This window comes from Tinamus guttatus, unplaced genomic scaffold (assembly GCF_059628265.1).
Source record: "Tinamus guttatus ecotype Peru unplaced genomic scaffold, ASM5962826v1 Tinamus_guttatus_pri_ptg000103l, whole genome shotgun sequence".
Lineage (NCBI taxonomy): Eukaryota > Metazoa > Chordata > Aves > Tinamiformes > Tinamidae > Tinamus > Tinamus guttatus.
In genome coordinates, this window is record NW_028288637.1 from 379,646 (window position 1) to 392,170 (window position 12,525).

Consider the following 12,525-nt stretch of genomic DNA (forward strand, 5'->3'; position numbering starts at 1 on the left):
AAGAACTGTTGAATTTGGCTCAAAAGGAGTATGTATACACTTAGGCATAATTAAATACAACATTCAAATTGGAACAGAAGAAAGGCTTAATCAGTCAGATGATACTTCATTAACTTACAAGTTGTCTCTGTGCCAGTGCTTGGTTAGAGTAGTGGGGAGGCTTTTGCTAAAAGCTGTTTCTAAAGAGGGGAAATGTTGGTTGTTAGTAATCTGCAAACCCTTCAGAGATCATAGGGTTGAAAAGGTTCCAGTGGAAACCCTGTCAGAAGAGAGCAGAGTTTGGTTACTGGCGTAAAGCTGTAAATTTGCATCTGTTCAATACAGCACTGATTAATTATCGATGCAGGAAGCTTCTAGGTTATGCTGCAGTGGTGATTAAAGCAAGAAGAGATTGCTGCTATCTACACGACTGTGAATTTAAGTGTTATAGTTTGAATTGTCCATCCACTCCATTGTCCATCCATCCACTCGCTGGCTTAACTTTTCTGCCTTTACAGTTCCTCTTGTTTATATAAACAGATTTATTTAAAGCAGAGGGGTGCAGTGCTGACACCAGAAATGAAGGGAGGTTGTATTTGTGCCCCATTAATCTGCCATTGAATCTTTATGACTCCTTTTTTTGACTTTGGAATAGCTGGAATTACTAGGAACAGGCTTAGCAGCAGTAGTCCTGTCATTCTAGTTCAAGAAAACTCCTATGCCTGGAGTGCGTAGTGTGAAATAACAGGATTTCTCACATAGAGTATGTCCAATCCTGATTAATTTGGAAATGGGAAGGAAAATTTTTGAACAGCAGATCCCTAAAACAAGAACACACAGCCCAATGAGTGCAGGGTTGTCAACCCTTCGGCATTACTGAGGCTTTCTATGTGATGTTTAAAGGCTTCTATCCTGGAAAAATTCAGAAATGTTTATATAGAAGACAAAGGAAACATAAAAATTTTACTTAAATGATTTGCGTGAGGATGCTATAGTACAAAATAAATGTAGAAGTATAAATACAGGAAATCAGAGACAAAGTTTGGTGTTCCTTTGAGATAACATCTCTTAACACTATGTAACCACGTACTGTGTCATGATGCAGTGTATTTGACAGCGTCCCGTGTAGTTCCCTTTTACGTTTCTCTTGATGATTGCTCTAAAAAAGCAGTCCTTATGATTGTGATTGTACTGTGCCAGTCAGCCTTGCTGACTCTGCAGAGCAAAGGGTTTCTATTTCTTCTTTTTCAATACTTGTCTTCTAAATTCAAGCCCAGTTATGCACGCAAACTCTTTGAAGATTATGATACCAGCTGTGTCAGGCTGACTGTGGTGTGAACACCAGCTCAGCTTCAGTTTTGAATCTCTTTTGAAAGTAGGACTTCTGGTAGGACACTTGGAGCAATTGCTGTGGTTTTAATCTGCAGAGTAAAACTCCATTTGGAACACTGAAGATATGACTGTAATGGTTGACAAGTTTGGGGTGTTTTTGCAAGGACTATCTGAAAAACCTTAGTGTAGTTATGTAATAGTTTCAGATTTTTATCTTTGTGTGATGCATACAGATGGAAACACTTGATGAGGTGATGGAGGCCTTTATGGTAACCAAAGCTGCTTTCTGACTCTTCTATTCCCCTTCCTTCTGCAGGCGGCAGACGGTCACAAGCACTCCTTGCTGGATTGAGCTCCATCTGAACGGACCTCTGCAATGGTTGGACAAAGTATTGACTCAGATGGGCTCCCCTTCAGTACGCTGCTCCAGCATGTCGTAAAACTCCTTCCTCTATTACCAGTGAGCTAAATATCAAGTCCAGTCAACAGACTTAATATAACAGCTCGTCTGTCATAGTATTTGTGTGTGGTCCCCATGAACCGTTTACTATCCAAAAAGTTTAAAAAAAAATGAAAAAGGAAGAAAAAAAAAGAAAAAAGAAAAAAAAAAAGAAAACAGCACTTGAGGTCTCATCAATTAAAGCACCTTGTGGATTCTGTTTCCTATACTCTGATACTAGATGAAAAATTAGTGTATAGAAATGCCTTCTTCAGAAAGAAGAAGGGACAGTTCTAAAGACTCTTAATGGTGTTTTTATTGGGTATATAATTGAGTGTCCTAATGGTTTATCAATAACATGAATAGTTAAGTATATGTACAGGTAATGTATCATGATCTCAAATATCACAGAATTGTGCTGTTCTACATTTTAGTTCCCATAAATAGATATTTGGTTTTTTTTATTGGGGCAAATGTCTAAAAATTCCAAGACTCTACTCCTTTATTCTTTTATATTTTTTTAATATAAGCAGGTTTTCGAGTTGTCCTACGCATAAAAAGCAGAATTTCCTTGTAGAAAAGTTTAACTTTTTTGCTGCCTTCTTAAAGAAAAAAAAAATCCCTCCATTGGAAGGGAAAGAAATGTCTGAGATTCATCTCTGAAATCTTAAGACACATTATATGCTTAATGGGGCCTAAAATGAATTCATATTTTAAATTCTAAGTATCTATCACACTAGGAGTCTACTTTTCCCTACCCATCTAAGTTGAAGCACATTTTGTCAGCAGTAGATGTGCTGACATTGATGGCACTGATGAATTTGGGATTTTTTTTGTGTCTTGAATCATTGCAATCAGTGTTTTTTCTCATGGAATGAGAATTTTTAGTAGCATTGGATACTGGATTAAATAGACAAGGGTATTGGCTAACCCCTTACATCTGTGTGTTGCAACCAAGCAGATGTCACTAAGAATCTCATTTTTAATTTGTGAAGCTAAATACCTTGAAAAATCTTCTCCCAGGGTAAGCTAGACTCTTTCGTATAGGTTTTAAATAGATGCAGCTTTTTAACATATTTCAGTAACAGAACTTTAAATTTCTGATCTGAGTGGCTTTGTATAGGTTGCTTACATACCAGATCATATGCATTCATAATGGGCCTTGTTATTAAAAGTAGTTGCTTCTGCAAAACCTCTAGGATAGTGATTGCTGAGGTATGACCAGCGAAGGAGGACTTCTAGGTTCTTCATGACAGTGCATGTTATTGTGAACCTTTGGACACTACAGCTGCACCATATTAAAAATACTCTGAAATATATTCTACAGATAAGTCTGGGTTGGGGGAGGGTTGGGAAACTGTATAGAAGGGTTATTTTGACTTGAAAAATATACATCTTACTAACAATCTTGTGATCTAGCTGTCTGTCATTCTTTTGTTATTGTGGCAGTAGCAGGATTGCCTTTGTCTGTTTTTCCTGTTGTTTCATCCATTACACTAGCACTGTACTTTGTAAGTACAGCTAGTGAGAACTTAGCTTTGAGAACAAAAATGTGGCCAGTGTTACAGCTTTTAATCAGTTGACTGAATTGATAATAGTGGTAGATATTTTTATGCCATAATAATTAGGGCATAGAAGCAATACCAAAAATCAAGCCTTGAAAAAGTGGGCCAGACAACTCTTAAAAAATTGGCAAAGCAGTTACCCATTTGTGCTAGTTTTACCAGTAGACTAATGTATTGGTAGAACTTGTGAACCCAAGAAATAAGCTTCATGCGTGTTGCATTTGCCTAATATGTGAATACACTAATAAAAGTTTTAATTCTCATGATGGTTGTTGTTTATTATTAGTAATTGCTATATATATGTATGTGTATGTATATATATTTCTTGTTGTGGGATAGGAATCATTCTAACCAACCTAAATAAATGACAAGTCTCCTGCATGTTATGGCTAGGAAGGTATAATTTGGTTAAAACTACTTCTCATACAGTTATCTTGAAGGCTCTGGATCTTTGTTTTTGTTTGGTGATACAGACTTCTACATTGGATTTATAAAAGTAGTCCCTTTTTCTCTACCAAACAAATTATTATCTTACTAGCTCAAATGTTTACTTCACCTATGAAACAGTTAGATAAGAGTGACTGGTGGGGTGAAAGACTCCATTGCATTTACGAGCAGGTTGCAGCTTGAATCAGTTGGGTGACCTCATTCTCTTGTCTCCTTGCTGCAGGTTTCTGTGTGTTCCCTTTCAGCTGTAGCAATATTACTTGCTTTGCCTTGAGCATTGCAGTAACCTTCATAGTAGTTTTTTTTTTGGTGTGTACTCCCAAATAGTTAGTGTACAAGGACACTACCAACATTATCTGTGGACCTGTGGCAGCGCCTGTGTGCAAGGTCATCTCGATCTGTGTAGAAGTCGAGTTTTATGGCTTTTGTTAGTATCATATAAAGTATTCTTCTTTGCCATTAATGTTTCTGCAGCAGCTTTGTGGAATAAGGGAACTAGTATGCACTTGAGATGTTTGCTTGCCTGTATTTCATTTAACTGCCTTTGGCAGTCCATGAGTTACTTTAACCTGCTCCTGTTTCCAAATCCAGTGTCTTTCTGACTTGTCCTAATGCTGTTCTGCTCTTCCTCAAAATGTGACCAGTGCCTCTTCAAGCATCTTAATGCAGATTTCTGCCTGTGGTACATAATGAATATGACTTCATCTTTCTTCTGCTCTGCCAGTCGAAGTACCTGAGTCTAAACTACAAGTGAGAAGTGGATTACTTTTTTCAGTTTTGCTAATAAACACTTTATCAAGGAAGGATTAATCAACTTGGGTACTCTTTAGCCTGGATTGTCAGATGGTTATCTGTGTCACGAAGCTTGGAAAAAACAACTATGTAATGGCTATCGGCATGATTTTGGGCTGGGAATCCCTGTACCTGTTCTGGTCTCTCATGTGGCACTAGCCCTGTCTGGTCTTCATTTTCATAGTTCTACCAGAGTCAGGTAATCAAAAGTCAGCTCATGTAAGCACTGAGGGCAGAAGTGTTTTTGAGTTGCCTCTTAGCCTCTTGGATGTGTTCAGATCAAGTATCAGGACCCATCCTCCAAAATCACCCACAATTTTGTTTAAAAGTTCTCCTTCCAGTTACATAGCTGGACTTCAATGTCCAAAGCCTGGCATCTTGCATCTTTAAGGTGTAAGGATTGTTGGTGGATCATCATCTCTGTAATTCCCCCTTCCTTTTGTGCAGGTTGCCTATTTAGGTGCTCCTCACTGCAGCAGGAATTCTCTGCTGGCACTGCAGTGCCTTGCACAGAGTCCTCCAACCTGCTTTGGCTTCTAGATGCTGTTATACAAATGTTGAATATCGTGAAATCTCTAGTGTTATCTTGTTCTCATTCAGGGCATTGTACTTAATCAGTACACCTCTTTGAGACTGATTGCAGGTAAACAGCGGAATTTGACTTCAGACTCTAATCAACAGGGAGACGTGAGCTCTGAATGTGGTTGGTTGCTTCCCATCAGAGAGCCTAGGCTGTTGGCTAAGGTACCTAATTTAAACGCTTTAAATAAGTATGAATGTCTGTTTTATTTAAAAATAAAAGCCTGGATGCTATCAAAGTAGGCTGCTTAGATGTTCAGGAGTAGTAGCTTTAGAGTAATTTACACAGTAAAAAGTAGAAATCACACCTAGTGTATTTCACTAAGCTTTTTTTTTTATAAATGTGCCCAACTTGACTTTTCATGTTGAAGTAGGAGAGTGTGAAGTTTGGGAGTTTTATAATCATCTGCCTCCATAGCAGCTCTGAATTTTGGCACAATGAATTGAAAGTGTTTTGTTTAACCTTCAAACTTGTCATACTTCATTGTGGCTACAGCTTTTTTTAGCATTGCAAACTGAAGTTTTAATGCAGCTGGGGTTTGAGTTAAAATATTGTGAAATACAGGATTCCACTACACCCACACAGAGTATTTTACTTGAAGAATGAAGCCATCTTCCTTTTACCAAAACAAGTTTGAATATAACCTGATTTGGGGGGCTCTCAAGGTCTTCATTATTCTCAAGAGGTGATGAAGTACTGTCCTTGCTAGAAGAAATACTCCCCTCTCACGTAGCATGCCAACTATATTTGAAAGTCCTCCTGGGGGAATGAATTAAATTGTCGCTTGTCTGAAGGTTTGTTACTAGTAGGAAAATACTAATGAAATGTGTGTTTTCCTGACCTCTTAAGCTTGGGTACTCACTTGCCATCACAACCTGTTCATTCTGTGCTGATCCTCTTCTCTTTCTGTTTGCTGTAAGGATTCCTGTAGGAAAGGTTGATGGTGCTGCTTCTCTTGGGAAAGCTCAGTTTGCAGAATAAGTTTCTAGTAATATGTTGTCACAGCTACAAAAACTAGAATGGAGGCTTCAAAGCTGAGAACGGCCTTTGATGTTACATTAGCTGTTGTTTCATTAACTGTAGTCAGGATTAAATCTAGTCAGCTAGCAGAAGAAAAATGGATGACAAATAATGGATATGCAAAGATGGGAGACCTTGATGCTCTTGATCTTCTTTCCCTGTATGGAAGATGTAGTCAAAAGGGATTGTAATAAAGTCCAGTTGTTCATTCTGGTCCTTTTGGAACAGGGGCAATGGACATGACATACACTCCTGCACAACTATTTTTTTTCTTTTTAATTTGCAACACTCAAAACTTCAGTGATTCTGTTGGTGTTTCTGTGTTAACAGTATCTAGCTATGGGCTTGTCTAAAGCTTTAGTAAAATATCTCAAAGTTATGGCTTATGAATTAATTGTACTTTAGAGCAACGTGCACCTGATGAAGAGAAGATTATTAAATTTAGCTTTCAGCAATTGCAGCTTATCTCTTAAAGGGGTGGATGCGCACCCATCAATTCTTACTTATCTTTTGAAAGGCAGTCTAGGCAGTTGGTCACCTTTAATCTGGAAATTACTAGACAGGGAGGCTGGAGGGGCTAAAGCATGCAGTGTTTTGCAAGGAAGCAGAAGTGGAAGCAGTTCTGGTTTTAGAGCCCTGTTCTGGAGCAGGGAATTCCAGACTTCTCAGTTGTTTGTGATATGCTCCAAACTCTTCAGAGAGATGAGGCAGTGTGACAGGAACAGTATATAGATAACCATACTTTGCTGAAAGTCTTGATTTTTTTTTAAATAAAAATACTGCATAGTTAATCCATAAGCACTTAAAATTTAATTTGCGCTGTGTGTCCTTGAAGAGTTGATCCTTGGACTTCACAGAGTGGATTTGAGAAGAGGATGTTCTTAAGCTATTGAGTTTGTGGAAAGGAGAATTCCATGGAGATTCCCCAGGGCAGCTGGGTGTTGGTGTACCCCTTCCTGTGAAATCACTGAAGGGGCCTGGGGTGAAAAAAAGGCCTTAGGCAGGTGAGGCTGGCTGCTTGGGAGAGAAACAGGGCTGTCCTATCGAAGCACTGAGAAGAGCAAGAGGTATTTTGCCATGAAACAGGTAAAGCTCCTGATGGGAGGCATTATTTTCTTTTGGACCTGAGCTGAGCTGTGCGCGTCTGCAATAGTTGTGCTCTTTGCCTGCATGGTGCTTCATCGTGTGTTTGGTTCCAGAGCTGACAAGGGCAGAAGCAGCTCATCTTTGTCCCTTCTGCCAGAGCAGATAGTGGCTCTTACCTGGGTGGGACGAATGTCCCACCAGCTGGACTCTTGTCTTAGCAGTGGGGAAATGGCAGGGCCTGGACTGTGGAAGAGACAAATGTGCAGCACTGAGCTGTACACTATACACCAACATAAACCTGCTTCCTCTTTTTGTAGTTAGTCTTGGAAAGATAACACTAACTTAGAAACAATAGTTCCTTTCAAGATAAGGATGCTATCCTTCCTTTTACAACTTCAGGAGTCTGATAGCCCAATGGGAGGAAAACCTACAGCTATTAGCAAGGCTGATGCTAGTACTGATGTGAGGGCAAATATCTTTATAATGTGCTCAGACTTTGAGGTTTGTGCTGCATAAGAAGTTAAAATGGGCAAAGGGCCAAGATTGAGAAATGCTCAAGTTTCAGTGGAACAGGGCAAGTGGTGGAGCTGAAAATACTGGGAGGCTGTGTGTGATGCTCAGCTTCAGCAGTGAAACTCCATCATTTAAAAAAAGTACCTTAGCAGTATCTGATCTCTTTTAACATGCCTTTGTTAATTAAAGATCACAAATCTAGCTTTTTTTTTAGCTTTTTTTTTTTTTTTTCCTTCGGTACAGTACTGAAAGAGGAGTTGGAGCACAGGAGCAGGGTTAATGGATTTGGGGAAATGGGAGCACAAGTCTAGCTTTGCATCTCTCTTGGTCCTGAAGCTTAGGCTCAGTATAGCCCCTTTAGAAGCAACACAAGCTAAAGACCGAAGAGCTGGCACAACTTGTGCTCTGCATGTCCAGACTGTTACATGTCCACAAGGAAAGAAAGTTTGAGTGCTCATCAGCAAATAGGACATCTCATCCTGCAAAGACAGTATTTTGAGGGGACTGGGCAATACAATCTGTTTTACTGAATCTCTGCAAGACTTCTTTTGCATCCTGATTTCATTCTAAAAATTGTTTAAATCCAAAATTATTTGATTGTTTCATGGCAAATAGCAATCATTCTTGTTAAATGTGTAGAAAGCACTACATGGATCTAGAGGTCCCTGAGTAGAATATTAGATTAGTGTTTTCTTTAATGAGAGTACTGGGTTGAAACTTGCCTGCTTTTGATGGTCCAAAGCCCGGTCGAACTTGCTTAAACTTAGTTAAAGAGGCTTAGTTTTAAGTGTAAAGTGTAGAATGACTGATCAACAAGTGTCTGTTGTATTTTTAACTTACTATGTTGGCATACATCACTGTTTCATGTAGCTAACCCACAGCATAGCAAAAGTATCCCGTCTTCAGTGACGACATCGTAAAACAGGGAAACTATCAGTTTAACTACTGATCTTATGCGATGTGAGGAATCGCTGCATCCAGGAAGGTAGTTCTGATCTTGGTGCCATCCCAAAGGCACAGGCTAAGGGACCTTTTTCCTTGTCAACCAGTTGAAAGTGGAGACTAATTGGGTTTTTCAGCTGCTGTAGTAATGCCATAATTACGTGATAATGACTGTAGTTGGTGAGTTCTCTCTGAGCTGTACCTGCTGTCAGTAGATCTGCATCCCCTTTACACATGAGCTGGTGATGGATGGAGTCAAAACCTTTAAGCATCGTCAGTGATGTTGTGGAACAAAAAATGGCAACTGTAAGTAATTTGAGCGAATTGTTTGTGTCCATATGAACAGACACGCTCTGCAAGTTGAGCGTTTAGACTTGGAAGAAGGATTTATCACGATGTTGGTAGAACAAGCAGGATTTTGGTAACGTGAATCTCCCCACTTCGTCCCCCTTGGTGTTGGCGCTACCGTAAGGCTTGTGTGGGTGCAGCACTGCAAAGCTGCTAATGAGTAGGGCAGTAGGTAGCCCTGGCCATGCTAACGTTGCAACTGTTATGGCCAACTGTAGGGCTAACAAAATAGAGAGATGGCAATGGATTAGCTGACTTCTTTGATTGTGGTTGGCTTCAACAGCTCCAGTCTGTCTTGTAGGCTAAACTTGCCCTGTCAAAAGCCAGCTTAATGAGTTAGCAAGGTATTGAAGTGCATTGGTAGGTCTTCAATATTCAGCTCCATTCCTGAAGAGACGTGTCTTTGATAAGAAAAATGGTTGAAATATAATAACGAGGGAGCAGGGAGGAGTTGGTGGACTTCTTTCCGGGTCACAGCATGTTTAAGCAGCATTCACAATTCAAGGAGAAATTCATCTATTGGATGCTATGCAGCTGTGCATGTACAGCTATGAGACTTTGCCAGCAGGGATCAAGCCAAATCTAATTATGTCTAAGCTCTGCCTTTCTAGGCGAATGTGAGCTGTTCCTTCTCCTCTGCTACTTTTAAATGTCATGGAGACTGGCTGGTGTTGGTGACAAGCCTGGCCTTTCACTGAGCAGGGGTCTGGGATCTTTTGTGGATTTTTCATCCTCGCTATCCCTGTGGACAAGGCAGTATGAACTCTATCATAAGACAAATCCCTTAGTGGCCATTTCCCCACAGAAAAAGAACTAATTAAAAGTGAAGATGAAAAGGGATGAACTACTTGCATCTGTGGGATAGAGATAACATGACCATCATTTCAGATTTGTTTTTTAATACATAATGTGGGAAGGCTCTCAGCTTCACTCAGCTCCCTTCAAAGGTACTTTTTGAGGTTGTTTTATACGGCAGAGGCATCAGGTTCTCCACGCAGGCACCAAACCACCACCACTGTGGAGGAGTAGGGGGGAAATGATCTGTTTAAAATCTGTGAGAAGGAGGACCAAGTGTAAGAGACTGTTATGGGTTGTGTTTGTCCTGACATCGTTGACACACCATTTATCTGGAAAATGCCCTGGCACCTTATCTCTGGGAAGACTGTAATAGCAGCTATCTACTTGGCGTTGGAAGATCAGCTTGAGACCTGAACAATGACAACAATGACAGTGTCCACCAGAGCAGTTTGCATACAAATCAGGGGTGAAGAGGAATACAAAAGCACACAGCAAGTACAACCCGAACAACAGTACCAGAAAACTTCAAGAAAATGGGAGGACCCTTTGAGAAGGGGGACATAAAAGGAGCACATTTTCCCCTCCCTGGGCAGCGTGGAACATCATCTGCACCAGCGTGCACGGCCTTCTGGCAGCGCGGAACATCACCTGCACCGGGACCTGCACTGAAGCAGAGTCAGCGATACTTAGCCAAACTGGTGGTGGTGGTAACTATAATCTTGTTGCATCTCTCCCGCTTGCTTGCTTGCTTATCTTTCTTTCCCTTTTCTCTTCTTCTCTCTGTCCTATTTGTGTTTATGAGAATAAAGCTAACAAGGTTGTATGGCATTTGACCCCGTTTGTGTCTTAATCTCGCTCTTGGGATCGTATTGAAACCTCCCCCGACACCGGATCGGGACATTTTTTATTGGGAAGTTTGCAGAAGGCCAAAGAAGCTGCAGAAAGCCCCTCCCATATGTGTCCACTGATTAAAACAGAGTATGCGTATGAGGACGATAGTGATGACTGTCCTCAGGTTATCACCAAAGAAGTCCCATTCACTGCAACTAAATTAGCAAAGATGAGAAAAGATTTTGCAAGAGCTGCAAAAGAGTCAGAGACGGAATACGTGTGGAGAGTGTCTTTGTCAAGAGGGGATGGAATCTTGTTGTCAGAGAAAGAAGCAGAAGGATATTGGGGTCCAGGTGTGTTTCTGACCACAGGCGACCGCCAAGCCCCATGGTCATTGACTCAGAGAGCTGCATATTGGGCCAGAGGGCTGAACCCCTTGGAGAGGGGAGATCCCCTTGCCATAACAGGGACAGTGGATCAGTTAGTGGAAAGTGTGCAAAAGGCAGCCTGTCTCCAGATGATGTATGATTGGGAGCTGAAGCCCAGCCAGGGTTCCCCAATGATGTTGCCTGTGGACCCAGAGAGAATGACTCCCCTGATATGAGGACTTCCTGACTCCCTGAAACCCATTGGGATTCAATTATAAGGGAGGATTCAGAACATCCCCGATGGAGAAAGAATTACAGCTGCTCTGGAGGGGATAGTGACCCCTGACTATCGGCGGCCAGGGAGGAAAGTATGGACATGCAGGGAGGTAGCCCAGGAGTTGATTAATTTGGGGAGAAAGTACGGCCCTGTTGCTGGATTGTCCCAAAGAACTGAAACCAGGGTTGTACGAGCTGCAGAACGGGTTAGTGGGCAGCAATCACCCTCCAGGAAGCGCCAAGACTTGGGGTCAATCCAAGATCATAATTCCAGGAGAGAGAAACCCCTAACTCGACAGGGGCTGTGGCTGCTAGGTCTTCAGAAAGGTATTCCCCAGGATTTGATGGACGGACTCTCGACCAAAAAATTAGAGCAACTAGTACAGGAATGGCCAGGGCAAAGGGCCACTTTCAGACCAGCCCCCACTGCCCCGCCCCTTAATAGACTTTGAGGAGGAGCCAGCTGAGAAGGAGATAACTGCGGGAAACTAATCCCTCTGCCCCGCCCCGAGGGTGAGGGGGGAGGCGGAGGATGGATGTTTGTAAGACAACTCACCTGCAATACAAAAGGGGATTTATTGATTACTATTGCTGTAGGACCAAGGAAAAGACCAGTAACTTTTTCAATTGATACTGGAGCACAAATTACTGTGCTAATGCGGACCGAAGCAGAACAGTGTGGAATCTCGATTCCCTCTAGAAATCTAATTGTTTTAAATGGCTTGGGGAAAACACAGTCGGTGTCTATGACTTCAGTGACGCTATGGTTACCAGGAGAGGAAGATCCTGTCAACACCACGGTGGCCATAGGATCTTTTCAGATGAATCTCCTAGGCATAGATGTTTTGAAGGGGAGGCAATGGCGTGATACCCAGGGAAACTCGTGGTGTTTTGGTATTCCCCAGGTCAGGCAATCGGCCAAAATATCTTACAGGAGGGTGTGTTTACTGCAAGCAGCACCTACCCTCCCTCCTTCCAAACCGACAAATGTGAAACCCTATCCATTGCCATTAGGAGCCAGAGAGGGAATTACATCGGTTCTGGAGGATTTAAAGAAACAAGGGGTTGTAGTTCCCACTCACTCCCCATTTAACTCTCCAGCATGGCCTGTCAGAAAGCCAAATGGCAAATGGAGGTTGACAATAGATTACCGGAGACTGAATGCCAACACAGGTCCGCTAATGGCTGCTGTACCAAATATTGCCGAAT

At 41.5% G+C, this 12,525-nt stretch overlaps 1 protein-coding gene, 1 long non-coding RNA gene and 1 pseudogene across 3 annotated transcripts in view; all 3 read left to right on the forward strand.

The window, feature by feature from the left end:
• The window catches only part of LOC104575154 (SMAD family member 2-like), a 31,251-nt gene extending 29,191 nt beyond the window's left edge, over positions 1–2,060 (forward strand). For both annotated transcript variants that reach the window (XM_088520842.1, XM_088520843.1), the window contains one exon: positions 1,628–2,060. In XM_088520842.1, coding sequence (XP_088376968.1) covers positions 1,628–1,751 — 124 coding nt within the window. In that variant the 3' untranslated portion in view covers positions 1,752–2,060. The remainder of the gene's footprint in view (positions 1–1,627) is intronic.
• LOC148595417 (uncharacterized) overlaps positions 1–2,475 on the forward strand; it is a 379,015-nt gene extending 376,540 nt beyond the window's left edge. The window contains exon 2 of the long non-coding RNA XR_015913160.1: positions 1,891–2,475. This is a non-coding gene — a long non-coding RNA (uncharacterized LOC148595417). The remainder of the gene's footprint in view (positions 1–1,890) is intronic.
• A 6,615-nt stretch (positions 2,476–9,090) lies between these two features.
• LOC148595421 (uncharacterized) lies at positions 9,091–11,768 on the forward strand (annotated as a pseudogene).
• Positions 11,769–12,525: the final 757 nt, after the last annotated feature.